The sequence below is a fragment of the Thermobia domestica genome, chromosome 8 (assembly GCF_964235325.1).
Source record: "Thermobia domestica chromosome 8, izTheDome1.hap1.1, whole genome shotgun sequence".
In the NCBI taxonomy this organism is placed as follows: domain Eukaryota; kingdom Metazoa; phylum Arthropoda; class Insecta; order Zygentoma; family Lepismatidae; genus Thermobia; species Thermobia domestica.
Genome location: NC_137461.1, coordinates 290,779,215 through 290,801,600, shown reverse-complemented (window position 1 = coordinate 290,801,600; position 22,386 = coordinate 290,779,215). Strand labels below are relative to the sequence as shown.

General features: G+C 37.2%; 1 protein-coding gene across 3 annotated transcripts in view; it reads left to right on the top strand.

The window, feature by feature from the left end:
• LOC145693709 (ATP-binding cassette sub-family C member 4-like) overlaps positions 1-22,386 on the top strand; it is a 107,748-nt gene that overhangs the window by 84,573 nt on the left and 789 nt on the right. For all 3 annotated transcript variants that reach the window (XM_081769993.1, XM_081769992.1, XM_081769991.1), the window contains one exon: positions 9,419-9,624. In XM_081769993.1, the coding sequence (XP_081626119.1) occupies positions 9,419-9,624 (206 nt within the window). The remainder of the gene's footprint in view (positions 1-9,418; positions 9,625-22,386) is intronic.

Genomic DNA, 22,386 nt, shown 5'->3' with positions numbered 1-22,386 from the left:
CTCTACTTATGCTTTACCTATTCCTCCATAAGCAGAAGTTCATAATATTGAATGGTGCCCCAGCTATCTCAAGTTTTAAATGCATTTAAAATATATAACATGAGGCAAAGTTACCTTGTAATTTTGGAAAGACAATTGTAAGTTAATAAACATGTATTATGAAAGAAATAACTACTAAATAATTGGTGATAAGTTGGATATACGCGTAACGTCGGGTGTATGTAAACCTATCCCAAGACTGTGTTACATAACAGTTCTGTTTAAAATTTTGGATCTAAACGCATTATATTATTCAGTTCGGAACACTTCATGATCGCTTCTACCTTATCCTCCAGTGGTATAATTGCTTCTGGACTAATGTGGTATTCTCAAATATTCTATTTCCTGATTGAAAAAAAACACACACACTCGTTAACTTTCAGCATTATATTCAGTTCTTTGAACTATTCTAGGAGTGTGCAATATCGTCTCGTCAGTTCTTGTAGCTCAATGTAGCAAGAGAAAAACTAAGATTTTGGGGATTTAGAACTGACAAGTCCGTCTGAGGGTTTTGTAAACTAAAATCTTAAGAGCAAAGATAATGGGTTCGTGACCTGGTTTGCTTTATAAATGAAATGGGATACTTTCCAATTTGAAACAGATTGTGATGTGAGAGAGGTTAAATCCTACACACTCAGCGATCCTTCGTTGATGATTCCCTCGGCGATTTGTTATCCGCCTTCAGGGATATGGAATCCAGGTTGATGGAGAAACATCTCAAACAGGAGCTCGGCACAGAAGAAACAAAATTAGAATCAACTTATAGCGCTAAATGACTTGGAGTACTAACGCTTTCTAACAAGAAATTCATTCTTAGGGATGAGAACGAGCGAGTTCGAGCGAGTTTTCTTTGAAACTCGACTCGACTCGAAACAGACATCTTTGAGCTAGACTCGAGAAGTCGGCTCGAATTTAGGTCGAGTTTCGAGTCGAGTCGAGCTAAAACGAGTCAAATCGAGCCAAATCCTGTGTATAGTTTCAAGTACTCTCTTCAAGTATCCTACATAGACGATATATTTTTTAATTATCAATGATACTACTATTACTATCAAATAATAATAATAATAATAATAATAATAATAATAATAATAATAATAATAATAATAATAATAATAATAATAATAATAATAATAATAATATAAGAATACTGCGTACAAACATGAAAGATAGGCGGTTTGTTTCTGAATATTAAAAACTAATTGACTGCCTACCTCTGTAGTGGTGAAGTCTACAAGGCAAAGACATCGTTCAAGTGGGTCTGGGCTTGAGTTCCGGAGGAGCAAGTATTCGCGCTTGAGCCATAAATTGTTAAAAGTTATAGGGCGCCAGCCAAACATGCTACAAACTCCTCGGGCCGGGCTTAGAATTGTTAACAGCTCGAGTGGCTCGGCTCACAACTCATTCACTATGGAGCCGAACTGAGAAGTGAGCTCACCCAACCGCATCGGCACGAGCCGATGGCTCACTGAGCCAAAACAAGCCGAGCTCATGGCTCACACCAAATGAGCCGGCTCGAGCCTCGGCTCAGTTGAGCCGAATCGAACCTAACCGATGGACTCGTCTCAACCGAGCAGGCTTGAGCCGTGTCGATGCTCATTCCAACCGAGCCGGCTCCAGCTACTGTTTACTTTTCTCATGGCTTTCGTTTTCCAGTCTAACTAGGTCATGATTTCAAAACGAACTAAAAGGAACTGAAAGAGCGAGTCATTCATCAAATTCGACTCGACTCGAAACTCGACCTCAAAAACAGTGAGTGACTCGGCTCGGAACTCGACTCGAGGAAATTATCTTTGACTTGACTCGTGGCTCGACCTGAATTCGAGTCGAGTCGAGTTTTAGTTCGATTCGTGCCCATCCCTAATCATTCTGGTCGTAATATAAGAATATGCAGTTGAGACGTAGATTTGGTTAAGTTTTAAGATTCAGAATTAAAAGTCGTTGAGCGTTCTTCTTTACATCGTTGTTGTTAGTTAATTTCGTTTACTGTGTTTTCCGACATATTTTCTCTCTAATTTTGTTCCAAGGCGTCGGTCATTGAATTCCAAGTTCAAGGAATCGACAACAAGCTGATGAAATACAAAATGTGTAGACTGACATCAGATAAACAGTGGTGCTATTCAGCTGGTTCGCACCGGTTCGGGCGAACCGGTTGTTAAAATGTTTCGAGTTCGCAGAACCGTTTGTTATACCGAGATAAACCTACACACACATACACACACACACACACACACACACACACACACACACACACACACACACACACACACACACACACACGCACATCAGAGAGGAAATCGTGAAAGAAAGATGTCAAACAAAGTATGTGTTTAAACCTGGCAGAACTCATTTTCAGAATTTGAAAATTAAACCATGCAGATCGTTTGTTCACGATTGTTCTCATAAATTTTCGTTTGTCCACAATTTATAAACAATTTATACCAAAAACAAAATGAGCAAACTTCACGTAGCAGAACCCTTTTTCCACAATCAAAAATAAACCATGCAAATAAGATTTCTATATCTTTGGTATTTCTATTAGCATAGCAAGTGTGTGCATTGCAAATTCCAGCTGGAAGGGAGAACTTGTAGAATACAAATTTTTCAGTCAAAAACAATTGACCTACTTGAAGAACATTGCTCTGTACATACGAGAAGATTAATGGAGGGAGGGGAAACAGTAAATTTTATTTTAAGTGTCTTTGTCCTTAGAAATTCTTCAGCTTCAGGGTTAAACGTATGATCTCTCAGAAGAAGGCATAGACGTTTATTCCTTCATCTCAAATGCTCAGATATCAAGAATGAGAACTGGGATCATAAGAGTGAAGTAGTAAGGGTATGCTATTATTAACAATTGTCGATCCATTGCTGGATGAAGGTCTTTTACATACTTTTCGACAACCATCTATCTTACATAATTCATTTCCAAGATATTTGAAGTGCAACATAATTTCGTCAGACCATTTATATGCTGTGTAGGTCGCTTCATGTCACAAGAGAATTATATCTATCCGTCTACTATACGTCTCAGATATATACATACATACATGCATACATATATATATATATATATATATATATATATATATATATATATATATATATATATATATAGAGAGAGAGAGAGAGAGAGGGGGGGGGAGGGGAGACCGGTTGTTAAAAAATTAGAATAGCACCACTGCAGATAAGGTAATCTTCAGGTATGTGGACAAAGCAACAATATGTATATTTATTTATGAAGAAATACATAAAAGACAAGGGTTAATACAAAATAAAAAATCTTTTATGTCTAAGTACGTAAACGAACCGTAAGTTACGCAAAAAAAAATGGCGATTAAAATATTTTAACACTCATCTGATAATAAAGATTCACTGTCCATTTTCTCAAATAAATAATGCTTGTCGTTTTCCCAGAAGTTTAGTCCAAAAATTACATGTCCAAAACTTTATTATTATTATTATTATTATTATTATTATTATTATTATTATTATTATTATTATTATTATTATTATTATTATTATTATTATTATTATTTACATCATTCATAGTGCTGGACACGACATCTTCAAATCCCCTCCCCTATTCCAAAATTACCAATATCTATCTGGTGATTTGAAAAGATGCTGACAAGAAAAATATTAAATTTCATGTAGAAATAATATAAGTGAAAGGCTAATAGTCCCCGCAAGAAACAAACTTTATCTTTAGGAAATACTTTCGAAGAACATCCTAGGCACACTTCAAAAAGGATTTAAATTATAAAAAGAATTTTAAAAATGTACAAAGTAAAAATCTTCTTGTCACTATAATTAGACATATGTTAATAGTAATTCATTTGTCACTGTTCACTGTTGTTTACTGTTTTTTTTTTTTCTTTTTTCACTATCATCCAGACGGCGAAAATGAGTAGCAAATACATTACTCCAAATGGCATCTGTGTCACCTTTATCTGAATTGAATGCCGGTTTCTCCTTATGAATGTAATAAGCTTCTTTAATTTTCCGTTCAGTTGCTATTTTTGTTTTTTCGATCAAACATGAATTAACAATGTTGTGATTATTTTGTTTGAGATGTGATGCCAAACTGTTATAAGCTACGAGATTTTGACGTGCGACGTGACTTAACTTCCTTGATATTATCATCAAAAGACAAGCCAATAAGTTTGTTACTTCAGTATATCGTAAACCTTCTGCTGGTACCAAGTATATTCATTTTAAGCCATCTCATTCATGGCTTCAGAAACTGAATATTTGGAAAAACTTCTTCAGAAGAGCTCTTCTACTTTCTGATCTTCCTGGTGACCTGAACCAAGAAATTCAATATTTAATTAAAATTGTACAACAAAATGGCTATCAAAAGTCTTTATTACTGAAGTGGTACAAACAGGTACAATGGGAGATCGACGGCACCCACCATCGGCCAACAACAAACGCCAAAGAAGACAAATGGATTGGCCCTCTGCTTCCATATTTTTCGGCAAAAAATTAGGGCATTGCATAAATATAACATCAAGATCTCTGAAGTTCCTACTAAACCTATAGAAAAATAATTACAAATTTAAGATCATTTTTTAGAGATTCCCAACAAAGTAGTGGCGTCTATAGGGTTAAATGTCAATGTGACCGAATATATATAGGTCAAACAAAAAGGAATATTTATACCAGAATCGCTGAGCACATTCGCACCTCCAAATCTCGTAGCTTACAGCAGTTATCTGGATTGACATCACATCTCAAAAAAATAACCATAACATTGTTAATTCATGTTTGATCGAAAAAGCAAAAACAGCAACTGAACGAAAAATTAAAAAAGCTTAATACATTCATAAGGAGAAACCGGCATTCAATTCAGATAAAGGTGACATAGGTGCCATTTGGAGCAATGTATTTGCTACTCATTTTCGCCGTCTGGATGATAGTGAAAAAAAGAAAAAAAAACAGTAAACAACAGTGAACAGTGACATGTGAATTACTATTAACATATGTCTAATTATAGTGACAAGAAGATTTTTACTTTGTACATTTTTAAAATTCTTTTTATGGTTTATATCCTTTTTGCAGTGTATCTAGGCTAACGATGAAGACGATGTTCTTCGAATGTACTTCCTAGAGATAAAGTTTGTTTCTTTCGGTGACTATTAGCCTTTAACTTACATTATTTCTAATTATTATCACCGCTCGCAATATAATGATAAATAAATCTCATGTAGTTTTTTATTTTTTTTTTTTTAAATAAATGTCAGCATAATCTTGCTATAGCTGTAAGGAAAATATATCAATATAGATTAAAACGTTGAGCACTGCAAAAAATAAACATACACAAGGCACTGTTTGAAGAAAATACTTTTTCACTCGCAGCCTTATGTTCAGTTCTTTGAACTTTTGTAGGAGCATGCATGTCTGTTCATAACAATCATACACATTGCCCCATATTATCACATCATCAAGGAAACACGCAGCCCACGGCAATTTTTGTAACACTTTTTGTTGGTACAAGCCTCAAGGTGTGTTCAGCGTCAAGTATTCTAGTGAATTTTCATAGATCAACAATACGTAAGGGTAAAAACATACAGAAGAGACCTCGCGATCGAGGTCGAGGTTTAAGTCGCGGTCGCATCCTCGATACTGGCACAAACACAAGGATTCAAATGGGTAAGCGCATGCCGAAGATGTACGCTACATCGCGACCTAGGGGTCGACCGTGAGGGTGAATTAGTGGTCGCGATGATAGGGCTAAACGACCGAGTTTATTTTTACATCGATGTTCAGCGGAAGCATCGTTGTGGCTCGTGTTCTCATTGGTTCTCCCTGAAGCGCTGCACGGAATACTCGTAAAGTCTTCATTTGTTTAGAATTTCGTCTGCAGAGGATTGTGTGTATCTATGCTTGTGAGGTTTTCCTGCATTATTAAATTTGATTATGAAAGACATTAATAGAACTAGTGAGGAATGTTCCAGCAATATGGGATAAGAAACAGAAACAATATCTTAATAGGCACGTTTTAAATAGAAAATGGAAGAAAATAGCAACTGAAATGTGACTGTCAGGTAAGTTATTCATATTTATTTGAGAATTATACTGTAGCTTATTATTATATAAGGCAGTGCGGTTACAAGGAGAGACTTTCGGGCTGAAGTCCGTAAATTGTGGAATTTCTAAAGAAAAAGAAGCTACGGTTAATCATATCTATGCTTAAAAACTCCACGTCCCCCCCCCCCAATTTCGATATTAATAAGATAGGGTTTCTTCTAAATTCGTTACTGATATAAGGTAAAGAAATACCTGTAAAGACAGGCACGTATCCATAGGGAGGAAACATCGAATAATAGAATTGCAGTGACGAAACTTCATTTGCTGAAGTTAATACCCTCTCCACCTCGAAACCTGAAAACATACCTGTTTTTTTATATATATATATACTGGGAAGTGATTTCTCCCTTGACTGCTGAAAAATGACATTTCTTCACAGAAAATTGAAAAAATGTAAAAGTCTTTGATTTATTGATAGAGATGAACAAGAGATGAGACAAATATTTTTGCGAAACAGGAGACGAGATTTGCATTTCTATATCACGTCTCGCGTCCATCCCTATTTACAAACTGTTTGGTCCTTTCAATTTTAAAATGTGGTTCCGCATTGATTTTTATGCACTGACTGAATAATTTTACACGCGTCACAGTAATGCTTCTCCTCAAACTGAGAACTTACAGCGGGGGTGCGACTTCCTTGCTACGTGCGCCCTTCATCTATCGCGACCTCGACACGAAGTAGCAACCGCGACTTAAACCTCGACTCGATCGCAAGGGTATGTCTTTACCCTAGGTATACCTGCTTTAGATCACACAACATGAAACACTAGACACTCTTCCACTTGTTCGTTAAGTTCTCAATGCGTGGCAGTGAGTATGATACTTTTCCAGAACTTTATTTGCTGTCGCACTAAAGTCCCAGCATAAACTGATCTTTCCACCTTTTTTTTTCTTCGCTAATACTAGAAGCATCTCCAAATCGGATAATCCACCTGCGTCAGAATCTGTTGCTGCACCAAATTGTCTAACTCTTCTTTCACTTCTGGTTTCAAACTCAGCAGTATTCTGTATGCCTTCCTGAAAATTGGTATCGCTTCTGCTTTCACTGGTAATACCACCTTGCACTCTTTCATTGTTATGTTCAAGTTTCCCGCGAATATTTTCTTGAACTCTTCTTTGATTTTTCTGCTGCAGTTACTTTATCTGTTCCTACATTGGCTGATATAGAAGAAATATTACCACTGAACTCTATAATATATAGAACACGGGAAACTTCACTAGGCCCGGACACTGGAAGGATTGACAGATTGAGAGCTATTTCTTGATTCAATGGGTGGTGATGGATAGCCGTTCTTGTTGATGAAGCGATTTGTCTGGTTAATTCCGATAATGAACGAAGACTCTAGCCTGCTAATTAGACGTTGGAATCTTTACTTCCAACGTTCATGTCTTCTTAGTGGGATAGACTGCCTCTAGCAGCAAGAGATTGAGCAATAACAAGTGTGTGATGCCCTTAGATGTTCTTGGCTGCCACACTGAAGGAATCAACTTGTCTTCCCTGATCAAAAGGTCCGGGTAATCCGCTGAACCTCTTTCGTGCAAGGGATTAGGGCTTGTAATTATGTCCCATAAACTAGGAATTCCCAGTAAGCGCAAGCCATAAGCTTGCTTTGGTTACGCCCCTATACACACTGCCCGTTGCTACTACAGATTGAATGATTTAGTAAGGGCTTCAAACTGATACCGGGCCCCTAGACCATGTAATGTAATGGTAGAGACTTCTACACGCATTTGTTTCTTTCCTTCGTTTTTTTATTACAAAAGTTTCTATACAAGTAATATGTTGCAAATATGTAATTTCTTCGATACAATAATTCTTCTTCTAAGAAGTTAGACTTCCTGCCCGAAGCAGCGCGGAGGTGAGTTGATGTGTTCTGTCCAGTGCAGCGCGGAGACGAAAGGAACCTCTTGCCCGAGCAGCGAAGAGGTGAGGTTAGGGAATCTCTCCTGCCCAAAGCAGCGTGAAGAAAAAGGTAGAAGTGATAAGCTAGAAGTGATTTTTTTTATCTCAACGTGCTCTTTTATACCGTTGTGTGGAGGGGAAGTCTATGGAGGGGTTGTAGGAGTTCTTCGTGGTTCTTCGTGTCCTTCTTCGTAAATGGTTTCTGTAGGCTGCTTGATGATCTTCGTGGAGAAGCACATGCTGTTGTTTATATATATGAAGGGATATTGCAATATGGCTTAATTAAAATTTATAACAAGTTACCCGAAGACGTAAAATCGACCTCACTATTTAAAAAAAGAAATCCAAAAATACTTTTGGAAACAATAGGTGGAAGGTAACATTTCTCAGACTATAAACATTGATCACATTAAGATAATAGGATGAAGTGTTGTACTGTATGGGGCCAAAACATGGACATTATGCGAAAGAGATTAAAAACGGTTGCAAGCTTTCGAAATGTGGATGTGGAGAAGAGAGAATTAGCTGAGTCGAGCGGAAAACGAATGAGAAGGTGTTTTAAAAAAAGGTCGAGGAGAAAAAACAATTTTAGATATTAAAAAAAGGAAGAGAAATTGGTTAGGAAGGAACTGTATGATGAAGGACGTGCTAGATGGTATGGTGGAAGAAATGAGAGGGAAAGGACGAAGGTGGCTACAATTAATACACGGTATTAAAACACAAAAATCGTACGTAAATACAAAGAAGTTAGCTGAATACCAGAAGCGTGGAAAGTTCGCAGTTGCGGCGTGTGGTCTGCCAATAATGGTAGAATATCTACGGTGATGATGAGATAAGAGGACCTAATGCGTTAATGTGAAATATTATTCTTCTAATATCGTTCTTTAGTACGAGCTTGTGCTCGTTGGCACAATCTGAAGGAAATAAATATTTATCTTTTACTTTTTTATAATTCCTTATTTTTCTTCTTATTTCTCTATTCTAATTCTCTGTACTGCTGTAAAATAATTCCGACTGTATTCTTTTCAGTGTCTGGTTCACGAAAACTCTGTATATTTTCTCTGTCCGTGTGCCCGTCAATCCGAGACACAAAGAAATCTCAAGATGTACTTGGATCCAACATCGAGATGTTTATCCTCTGCTGTTATGTAAGCCCCGTTCAATCATGATGTAATGGGGATGTATACCCACAAGGCGTTTTAGCTGCTAGAAATGGGGATATGTTTTCGTATATATTTTCACTCCCTTTCCCCGATCCGAAAATCTTTTTAAAAAGGGCATTTAAAGAATTAGATCAGGCTTGAGTAAATCAACTTGTGATGGTAGTGGTAATAGTAGTAATTGAACGATTCTGTAAATTAATGTTAGATTATTTTCTTTTCATCTTAGTTGCATCTGTTTGAAGGCGAGGACTCTGGAGACCTTCCAGATATCTTGGAGGATATTAAACTGGGTGCAAAAGGAAAATCCAAAATGGGTTTGTACTGCAAATTCTTCAAAATCGGGTCCAACTGCATCGTCGTGTGGATGGTCGTTCTTCTCTTCCTTATTTCTCAGTTATTACTGTCAGCCACGGTTTATTGGATTGCTCTGTGGTAAGATAATATATGATAAAGTCTTTACAAAGTATTATGGTTATTGAGAAGTTAGCAGCCATTTTAGAACTGAATAGAAACCATGTACTAGTTTTAAGTCAGAAAATCTTCTACAAGTATTTGCAACAAAACTTTTACATTCCGTAGGCAGATTTTTCATATTTTCATTCTGTCGTTCACACGCTATCGCAGTTCAAATTTTGTTTTACGTTTATTTGAATTTAAGTTTTAGCGTTTCCTTCAGCACTGACGCTATATTAGACGTGAACCTACAGCTTAACGTATGAACCGAACTACATGAGCTTCCGCCAGGAATCGAACCATGGACTTCCGAGTCAAAGGCACGTACGCCATTTACATAGCCAAAAGGAAGCTCACTTCAGATGCTAAGATCATAGTCAGCACCCCCATTACATTCACAAAAGACGTACAGTCAATGCCATTTTTGAGTCTATATTGTCATATAAATACTGAATTCTCATATAAATACTAAGGTCACATAACGCGACATTGAGGAAACTGCATCCACCAGCACACGACGATTGTCAAAATAACTCGGCATGCCTCACAACTAAAGGGTCCAAATGGATGAATCGAGTTGTAGAATGAGACATAATGCGCCAGATAGACAATGTGAAAATATGTGTGTACAAAGTTATAGCTTCTGAGCGCCATAAGAAACGGAGGGGGAGGGGGTCAAAGTTGGTGGGAGAAGGGCTATACTATGTTATAGAAATGCATCAAATAAACTGTTGAATCGTAAAAATAGTGAAAGATAGACAATTCAAACGGTGGTGGTTTCACATATTGGCTAAAGATGAATGGGTAGAGTAGATCACGAACCTCCGCTGCCATCTTGAAATCGGCCATTTTAAAATTGATTTTCTTTCTTTCTTTCTTTCTTTCTTTCTTTTTTTTTTTTTTTTTTTTTTTTTGAAATGTAAAGGTAGTCATGTGACATATCAATTAGAGTCAGCATGTTCTCAAAAAGTCAATTATGAATTTTAGTGATCGTTATCTGTACTTATTCCTCCATCTCAATAAATAACACCTTTCTATTTCAATAAATATCACATATTTCAAAATGGCGGATTTCAATACGGCAGTGGAGGTTCGTGACCTACTCTGTCCAGTCTTCTTTCGCCAATATGTGAAACTACCACCGTTTGAACTGTCTATCTTTCACTATTTTTACGATTCAACAGTTTATTTGATATATTTCTATAACACAGCATAGCCCTTCTCCTATCAACTTTGACCCCCTTTCCCTCCGTTTCGTATGGCGCTCAGCTGCTATAACTTTGCACATACACATATTTTCACATTCTCTATCGGGCGCACTATGTCTCATGCCACAACTCGATTCGTCCATTTGGACTCTTTACTTATCAGTTCACTGTAGTGCGTCACCTTCACGAACTCGGGGAAACGATCAGCTTTAGTATTGGGCCACATGCGTTGGCCCCATCTCAGGCCCAGAAGAGAGATGATATGTGACGATATTTGCTGCAAAATCAACAGGATATGCGTTCTCTGAAACGGATTTTTACATGCGAGAAAAGGTGGGCGTTTTTTATGTAATCTGAATGTGCAAGAACAGTGGTTGAGCAAGTGTTATCTTCTAGAACCGGTTGTCAAATAGCCATTATCTGTATCGAATGGAACTATGAGAGGGTAATTCACTTGAGAGTTCATTCTTAACGTTCCTATCATCAATACCGATCTTTATTTCGAATACTTGGAGCGGACGTATACTGCACTACCAAACATATCCTGCATTAGTGAACCGAAAGCTCCTCTACTGCAACAAAGCCACTCTCTCAGTTCGCAAAACGTAACAAAAATTTAGGAACTTGATGGCATTGAACTTATGCTATACCCTGCATAGACTATAGTTCTGATTTTGCCTCTTTGGATTACTACCTGTTTCGGTGCATGACGCACTTCCTGAAATCACGATGTTTCGCTAACCAGCAGAAAATGGAAACAGCAGTCACTGACAAGACACACGGGCGGATCTAGGGGGGCGATCGGGGCGTATGCCCCCCCAGAAGAGGAAGCTTTCTTATTATATATATATATATAACCCATCCCAAAGTTTGGAGCCCTTGAAAGTAGCAGTATGACAACCCATAGGGACGCGCACGAGACAAGATTTGTGACTGTCTCGTCTCGAAAATGTGTTGTAAAAGTGATGTCTCGACTCGAAAAATGTATATTTTTCTATTGGAAGAGCCGTGTCTCGACTCGAATTTTGTCAGGAAAATCCTGTCTCGACTCGTCTCGTGCGCATCCCTAACAACCCACCGCCCCAGAAGTCGGTCCTGGATCCGCCCCCTGACAAGACATAGTATCGACGTGGAGTCGAGAAACTAGCAGAAAAGTGGCTGCAGACAGTCTACCACGAGAAGCTATACTTCGAATGAAACCCTTTATTGTACTGTAATAAATAAAGGTATGTTGTGTTTCAGAATATTGTAAGTCTTATGAGCTAGCTTTGTAATATTAGATTAGATGGAAAACCTTATCCTGACTCTGAAGGCTAATTACACAAAAGGATTTATCATTAGAATCGTTTAGGTAAATGAAGGCACTAGAGGAAGTCCGAAAATAAGTTTCCCCTCCGTTTTCCCCAGGAAAGCGGACAGGAGTGGGAGGAACAAACAGCGGTTGCACAGTCCTGATCTCGCACCAAGCCGGTAGCCAGCCCAAGAATGTAGGGGGGCCGGCTGAAGTTAGGGGGGTCCGATCCAACCATATTATAGTACATTTGCAAGTCTACCGTGAAAATGTTAGGGGTCAGCAAAAATTTAGGGAGACCGGCCCCCTAGACCCCCCTGGATACGGGCCTGTCTCGCACCCAGTGTCTTCCATCTGTTTCCGGCTCTGAATGAGACTCTTGGCGACAGGTGCTTTGGAAGCAATGCTGAACTCATATGAGCTGTCATGCAGAGCCTTGATTTTTTTCTGGGAGTGTTTTTCAAGCTTATAGACCAGTATGACCAGTGTCTCAATGTACGTGGTAGTTACTGTATGTGGAAATATAAAGGTACGTCTGATCTTTAATGTCACATGCTATTTTTGGTCTTGTATCCCCACCTCTGTCCACAGTCACCTGGTAAAACTTATTTTCGGACTCCCCTCGTATACATGAGTTTGAAATAACTCTGAAATCCTTTACAATGCAGCATGCAATCTCTTCTCGTCAACAAAAAAATTGTAACCAACTCAATTAATAAATTTCTAGCAAAAAGAACTTTTGGCTAAGTTAAAATATTTGTCTCAAACAAGAGACAAAGTATAAAATTTTACAACTGATACAAAGTCTAGATGCAGAGTATCCTACAGACTCGAACATTTGCCTCCTTATTTTGGAATTGTAGGTATAAAATCAAGACATAATAATCAAGATCTAAGTGAATATCAATTAACAAATTTGTAGCAAAAAGAACTTTTGGCTAAGTTAAAATATTTGTCTCAAACAAGAGACAAAGTATAAAATTTTACAACTGATACAAAGTCTAGATGCAGAGTATCCTACAGACTCGAACATTTGCCTCCTTATTTCGGAATTATAGGTATAAAATCAAGACATAATAATCAAGATCTAAGTGAAGATCATTAACAAATTTGTAGCAAAAAGAACTTTTGGCTAAGTTAAAATATTTGTCTCAAACAAGAGACAAAGTATAAAATTTTACAACTGATACAAAGTCTAGATGCAGAGTATCCTACAGACTCGAACATTTGCCTCCTTATTTCGGAATTGTAGGTATAAAATCAAGACATAATAATCAAGATCTAAGTGAAGATCAATTAACAAATTTGTAGCAAAAAGAACTTTTGGCTAAGTTAAAATATTTGTCTCAAACAAGAGATAAAGTATAAAATTTTACAACTGATACAAAGTCTAGATGCAGAGTATCCTACAGACTCTAACATTTGCCTCCTTATTTCGGAATTGTAGGTTAAAATCAAGACATAATAATCAAGATCTAAGTGAAGATCAAGAATGTTCATCACCGAAGTGAGTTTATTACTACTTGACACCACTTCTTATATCAGATGTCTGTGAGAATTAGTGGGTCAGTCTTAACAGGCACAGAAACACAAATTTAGCTTCCCTAGTTCCTACTCGATTAGTAAATTGCCAGAATTATTTATTTATTTACCAATGTTTCAGATACAGATTAAAAACAATTTTACAGTGAAACAATGTAACACATAGTATAAAAGAAACAGCATAACGACGGGATAAAATTACAAACAAAAATGAAGAAATATGTATCCTAATTACAGAGACATTAATTTTATTCTGAAATATATTTCAATTAAAAATGTAAATATCTGTCTATGAACTATTGTACAGTGATGCCAACCTAAAGTGCAAAGAACAATGAACAATTGAAAGTCTGGGCGTTGCTATGTTAGTAACGAATGACTACATGCAAGGCAAGAGGTTATAGGTATATTATTTTCGGAACAGCTGTGAACATTCGTACGTGCAGCTCTGAATCCAATCGCACAACCTGACGTTCCTACAACAGCGCAAAAACAATTGGCTAACAGCTTACACATACTGACCACAGCGCTTTCACTGTGCGCAACTCATCTCTCTTCTCCCATGTTCCGGCTCGCTGACTAGCTTCGCGCCAAAAGTCATAGATGTTTCGAAAATAATCTACCTATACAGAAATTTGAGAACGGAAACTAAGAGATCAGAATTATTTTTCTATTAATAACCTTGTGGAGAAGCAACTAATCTGCCACTATGCGTCGTGTTTGAGGAGTAAGTATTTTAAGTTTAGGGAGCTGAGTTCTATTAAGTATTCGCACCGAAGAAAATCTTGTCTAACAATTGCAAGAAAAACATTGAGTATAGAATCAAAACGGGACAAATTAGAAGAATAAATCACATTTCATATCGGTGAGCAATACTCAATTTTAGATTAAACGAAAGCTTTGAAGAAAATACTGAAAGATTTCAGATCACAAATTTCAGTAAACCCGAACAAAGTGCCCAGCATTTTAATGGCACTTTTCACAGTAACACTGATGTGATCAGCGAAAGTAAGTTCATCATCAAATAACACACCGAGAGATATTTGGATAGTAACTCTTTCGATAGAACTGTTATTAATACGATACTTACAGTGAATTTTATTTTCTTCGAAAAATACATCTTCTAACGTTCAGTCTAATCCCAGGTATCTCATTATTCAATAAGTTTAGAAAGAGTTTGTCGAAGCTGTAAAGCATTATTCATGGAACAATGTTCTATACAAGGAACATGATTTAGCACTAGTTGAGTTGAAAACCTTACAAATGTCAGGGAAGTAAAGAACGTCCGTAGCTGATAAAGAAAGATAGGGCAAGAGATCATCTAATATAAAGAAGAAATGACACGGGTCCAAGAACGCTACCTTGTGGGACACTGGAAAGAACTGGGACCAGTTCGAATGATGGAACAATACGTTGCCTAAGATCAGTAAAATAGACATTTACTTAAGACAAGAATTACGCATGAAGATTAAATCTATTGGATGCCATGTGAAGAAGTACCTGGACGTCAACTTTCTCAAGAGCTTTTGAGAAATTTAAGTATATTACATCCAGGTAAGAATTGTCTGAAACACAATTCATACAATGAGTGAGAAATTCAGATGGGTTAGTAAGACAATGTTTGTGTTGAAGTAACTCATTCTGTACGTAATTCAAATAAGAGGCAATAAGTTTGTTCTTTATGATTTTCTCACAAATAATTGAAAACGGATAGAGTAGAGAAATGGATCTGTAGGAGCATATACATCAGTTTTTATGTCTGATTTAAAGATTGGAATAATGTTAGTTTGATTCCAAGGCTGAAGGTAAACACTTTCCACAAAACATCTGTTAAACGAAAGAGTCCAAGGATAAGGAGTCAAGGAAAACTTTCCTATATAAGTTATCGCTATTTATACATTGACGGGAGAAAATACACACTTTCAGAAATGTTAGAAAAAGAAGGAAGGCAACGTGTTGAAAGTGAAATACCAGATGTGACCGCACCCCCTACTGCTCTGCAAGAAACACCCAATCGTACTGGTAATTCCCTCGAGGCACCTGTCATTCAATATGGAAAACAACAGAATTCCAGAACCCAACCCTCCTCCTCCTCTGCGTCAGTGAAGCGTAAACCGACCAGAAACCAGTGAGAATTGTGTTTTCAGGAACTGCAACATGTAAGTAGAACAAGACAATTGATCACCTGTAGCAACCAAAGTAGCGTTCCTCCACCAAAAGAAATTCCAGGAAATACTGAGTGTAATTCGAGATCCGGATTCTGTAAACATAACATGCATGAACCCTCCTCTAAGAAAGTTAAGTCTCTGAAGCAAATATGTATGTTTTCGGTGTTTTATGAAAATACTTTTGGTTTGCGTTCCAAAGCTCAAGAATTTTATACAAATGTACTCTCAAATAATTATGATGTTATTATAATCACTGAAAGTTTCTTAACCGAAAATCATTTCGATACAGAGTTCTTTGATAATAGATACAAAGTCTTCCGCCAGGATAGAAATCTCGAACTGTTTAATCAATGTAAGGGAGGGGGTGTAATAATAGCAACACACTATAATCATAATATATATCTTGTTAATTCGTATGACTTGTATTTTGAATGTGTTCTTGTCAAACTTGTAATTCACGGTTTTAAATTATTCATATGTGCAGTATACATTCCTCCTGAATCAAGTTTAGTAATATATGAACAATTCTATCAATTTATTGAGACTAATTGCCCAATAGGTAGCAACATTCTCTGCATAGGGGATTTCAATATTCCTGAAATAACAGGTTGTGCTTTTGATTTCTTATCATCAACAACAAATTGTAAAAAAATATACAACTTTATGTCCTTATATGATTTAGCGTCATTTAATAATATTCGTAACAGTAACGGCCGAACTTTAGATTTGGTATTATCAAATATTGATAAGGTTCTCGTTGAAAGAGACTGTCCTCTTGTTACTAAGGAAGACAGACACCATCCCGCAATAAGTGTCACTATCCCATTAAACGTTACAAAGAAAGAAAACAGAGAAGCTAAAGTATCTTAACAAGGCTGATTTCAAAAAATTATACGTGGAACTGCACAAAATAAACTGGGGCTGTCTTTCGCAAATGAATGATATCAATAATGTGCTATCCAACTTTTACAGCATGATTAATAATGTATTTAGTATGTGTATTCCCCGTAAGAAACATGTTAATGGAAATTATCCGAGCTGGTTCACTTATAGTATAATTAGAAAAATAAAATCCAAATCATATCATCATAAAAAATGGAAAAGTGGAATAACTGCAAGCCTATATCATCGTGAAAAATTTCATGAGTTACGTAAACAGATAAAGACCGACATATCAATTGCGTATAAAACATTCATTCTAGAATCTGAACTTTCTATTCATAATGATCCGGGCCAACTTTGGAGTTTTGTCAAAAGCAAAACCAAGCATATGTCATCAGCCACCTTTACTTACAATGGGAAAGAACTAAATAAGGACAGTGAGATTGCTCAGGCCTTCGCGCATTACTTTCAATCTGTTTATAACAATGTCTCAGCAAAATATGACGTAGACAGTTTTATATCTAACAAGACGGAATGCAGTAGCCTGTTGGACAACTTTCAACTTGGAGAAATACAACTGCGAGAAATTGAAGTGGCTATAAAGGCACTCAAACCAAAAGCGTCATGTGGACCGGATGGTATTCCTCCGTATGTTGTCAAAGGCTGTATTGATATATTCAAGCATCCGCTCCATACTATATTCAATATGTCCATAAGAACAGGCACTTTTCCAGACTTATGGAAAGAAAGTTTAGTGTGTCCAGTGCCCAAGTCTGGAAATAAAAGCGAAATACAAAACTTCAGACCTATAGCTATATTATCTCCTTTTGCCAAAATTCTTGAGAGTATTTTATATACACGAATTCTGAATCACGTTAAGCCAATTATATCTATACATCAACATGGTTTCTTACACAATAGGTCTACTGCAACAAACCTAGCAGTTGTAACAAATTTTATAGCAACGGAGTTAGACAAAGGCGGCCAGGTAGACGTTATTTATACCGATTTCAGTAAGGCATTCGATGTCGTGGATCATGATGTTCTAATGGCGAAATTAACAAGCCTAAACTTTTCAAAGTCGGCAATAGAATATATTGTATCGTATTTATGTAACCGGAAACAATCTATTCTATACAAGGGGCATGTCACCGAAAAGTTTGTTACTCTGTCTGGGGTTCCTCAAGGATCTCATCTGGGTCCTCTGCTATTTCTCCTACTTATTAATGAAATTCCACTTTTTATTGAAAACTCTGAGATTCTCCTATTCGCTGATGATCTCAAATTATATTCTAGAATTAATTCAACTGAAGACTGCATACAACTACAACAAGACCTACAGCGAGTTCAAACATGGTGCGATGACAACAAATTAGTAATAAATGTATCCAAGTGTAAATCTCTGTCTTTTACAAGAAAAAGAAATCCTATCACTTTTGACTATACACTGAAAAAAACTAAATTGTCTAAACCAAGTACTGTCAAAGATTTAGGCGTTATTTTTGATCCTGAACTAAATTTCAATCAACACATAGATATGATAACAAACAGCGCATATAGAAACTTAGGTTTAATTTACAGAATAGGGCAAGATTTCTCCAGTGAGACAACGTTTACAACACTTTATTTTACATATGTTAGATCAAAATTAGAATATTGTTCTACAATATGGACCCCCAATAATAAAAAATACTCTCAAGAAATAGAAAACATCCAAACAAAATTCTTTAAAATGCTTACATATAAAAAAACTAATTATTATCCCAAATATTTTTCCTACAATGATCTAGTAAACAACTTTAATTTTCAAACTCTAGAAAAAAGAAGATGGATGTTGGACTTGTTATTCTTATACAAGTTATTAAACAATAAGATTGACTGTATGGAGTTGGTCTCGAAAATATCATTACGGATTCCCACTTGCAAAACCAGAGTAGAAAATACAGGGACATTTTATTGTGCAAAAGCCAGGAGCAATATATTATATAAATCCCCTATGTGGAGGCTGTGTAAATTATACAATGATATTGTAAATAAGCTTGATAAAGTGGATGTATTTAGTCTTTCAGAAAACAGGTTCAGATCATATGTGAAACAAGAAATTTTCTGTAGTAATAGTTAAGAAATTTATATATAACGTTTGCTGTATGTACACAACACTGTAATTGGGTATTAAGCCTGTTGTGTTGTATATTAAATAAATAAATAAGCAATGGACATTTCCACTATTTTTTTATCGAGCTATAAAAAATACTTCAGAGCTAGTTGATTACAGAAAGCACTTCATTTGACTCATGCGTTGAATGTAACTAGTCGAAATTTGCGATTGAATTTTGTTCTGTTTCTCGTGCACTTGAAACAATGACCGTCATGTTCTTTACGCCATCTGTCGGTCCATGGAAACTGCGTTGCCCAGTAGGAAAATAGCTTACAAACTTAGGATGCAAGTTTTTCAAGTGTCAGCGACATTGCTAATAAAACGAAGAATAAAGAGTAACAGAACTTAGGTTTCTTGATTACTAAACTATTTGTCTATTTGTTTATAATCAATTATAATTGATTATTTGAACATAATCGAGCATCTAACAAGGAAAGGACATGAACGTGTCATTCGGATATAAGGATAAATATTATTGCGTTTATATTTTTTAATATTATGTTCTCTTTATAAGTCAGGTCATAGGTTTGGTTTTGTATGTAGAGAGCATGTTGGTATACGACCTTTCCCCTCATACCTATTCCGTCTATTAAAACAAAACTTGGTACATCCATGTCCAAAATTATTGTCGCATATCTATAACTGTCTTCTTGTAAGAATATAACTTGATAATGATTTTGCAGGGTACTTTTAATACTGATACTATGTGTATAATCGGGAAATGTATATTTGTGGTAAATTTCATAGGAAAAGAATTATAAATACGAAAATTATAATGAGTAAAATAAAACGTTACTAAATGGACAACAAAATTTTATTTTCGTTATATTGTTCTTATTTACTGCTCTTTTGACATACATACATGTCTTTGCCGACCGGGCGAATTCGTTATCAAATTATATTCCGAGAAAAACATATTTAATACATGTGACAATAATTTTGGAGATGAGTGTACATTCGTTTCTTATCCCTTATAGTATTTTTCAAGATAAATTTGGATTGTGTGCTTTTACCTAGAGCCATTGCAGATGGGTCCAAAGTTGATGGGAGGGGTTTTTGGAGGAAATTTTCTCGACATTTTCCTAATTTTCCCTGTTCAAATACGTTATGGGAGCGAATACATAGCACCTCTGGAAAGCTTATTTCATGCTGAAGAGAATGAACTATAAACCGTGACTTTCCAAAGAACAATGTTGATGCAATAGCTATATCACTGCAAGTCTACGATTTTCTTTATACTAACAGGATCCATGGGCTTCAGTGACTTAGTCCGTTGCCCATGGCACCTAATTTTTTTGTATATGAACACAGACCCGTATCCACGGGGGGCTAGGGTAGGCCCCCTAAATTTTCACTGGCTCCCACTAAAATTTTCACAGTAGGCTTGCAAATGAACTATAACATGGTTTGGTCGGGTCCCCCTAACTTCTACCAGGCCCCCCCCCTACATTTTTGAGCTGGCTACCGGCCTGTATGAACATAAATTATTTTTGTTGTGTTTATCGAATGGACTAGGTTTGATTCGGATGTCCGGATGACATGTTCATATCCGTTCCTTGTAAGTAGAAGATTATAGTGTACTAATTTGCAAAATTCTGTCAGTTAACATTCCCGAAACAGGGGCGTCATTTAGGGGGTCAGGGAGGGGCAATTGCCTTTCCCTGAGTTTGAGATTTATATAGGTTTTATCAAAAGAATAGTAGTAAATCAGTGAAAAACGAGAAATTTTTACTTAAATCAAGGGGTCTTGTCCCCCCCCTCCAAGCAAAATCTGAAATGACGCTCCTGTCCCGAAACATGAAATTTGGCCTCATCTGTCCAAATGATGTATTCTTCCAAACCTGGATTTTACTTCAGCATTCCTGGAAATTCCAAGCACCTATCCGAATCATCGTCCTTAAGATCATATGGCCTTAATTTCAAATCCTTCATTATTCTCTGCAGTGTTGTGCGTGAAATGTTCAACTCTCTGGACATACGCCTTTGAGATTTCGGCTTCCCAGAGGACGACTTAACGGCTCCCAACACACAAGCTCTGTTATTATCGAATGCATACTCCGGGGCCTACCCTCTCCCTTCACATATATATAGGGAAACACTATAAGTAGAAAAGTATGTATAAAGGTAACCAAGAAAGTTTTATCGTTTTCTCTCACACCACCTTAGGTCATCGATATGTCACCTAAGACGTATTTGGAAGATCAAAAATAGTCCCAATCAGCATCGACAACCTTCTGCCAACGTTCTGGAAAGTTTAAGATTCCATCACAGTAGAACTTGGTGGGCTGTGAACAGAAGAAAGTATCAAGTACATTTTGCACCTCTACTAGGGATTGAACTGGCGTCTTCTAAGGTGATTGTCCAAGAAATGGAACAGATGATAATCGGGCGATGCAATGTCCGGGGAGTATGCGGATGCAATAGTGTTTCCCATTCAAGGCGCAAGGCGCAGAATGATGTCCCGGGACATCCTAGCCACGTGGGGCTTAACGTTGTCTTGTAACAGGAGGACCCTTTTGCCATTCAGAAGTGCTGGCTCCAGAGTTCTGAGTTTCTCTTCAACACGGCTCAACTGTTGGCAGTACACAGTTGCATTGATGCTCTGACTAGCGGTTAGCAGTTCTCGATGCACGATGCCGCGAGCATTCCACCAATCACACAGGAGGACCTTCTGGTTCAGTGATGGTTTCGGCTGTTTTGAAACCGGATGCTAATTAATGATGACGGCGCCGTAGAGTTTCGTACAGGTTCTACTTCTCATCACATGTCAGCACCCTGTCGAAACGGCTCCTTCCTCAGACCAGACAGCAAGGAAACACAGATGTCTGCTCGCGCTGCCTTCTGGCCAAATCATGTGGGACCCATCGACCCAACTTGTAGTGCTTCCAAGTTGTGGAGGCGCTCCGAATGGTTTCTCCACTCACACTAAATTGTAGTCTCAGTTCCTCACATGTCTGGCCACTGTTCGCCTCAAATTGCTGCCTGAAGATCTTCATTTTGTACATGTCTTGGTCTTCCGGCACATGATGCGTCTTCGAGTGTTTCGTCACCGTCCTTAAACTTGTTAACCTCCGCTGCGCTGTCCGCGTAATCACGACACCCTCACCAAGGGCCTGGCACATTTTCGCCCCCTGCAGCGGCGTTTGACCCCAGTTCGAATTCGTAAAGCATATACGCCCTTATGATACTCTGTGGAGGTTCCATGTTCACTTTGTCCTTACGAGAGTTCACAGTGTAACTGAACTGCCATAACCAGATATTATGTTGGATATATCCACACCAACAACCGACCTTCGCCTTATCTCCATTCGCATTCAACTCACAGTGTGATGACCAATTGAGCACAGACTCCACAAAAGCGACAGAACTTTCTTGGTTATCTTTATACTGCACATTGGCCGCTACATTGGAAATAACCATCACTACTATGCATGACATTACATGTATCGAAGTTCACAGTTACACCTAACGTTTCACAGATTGATAGCTGGA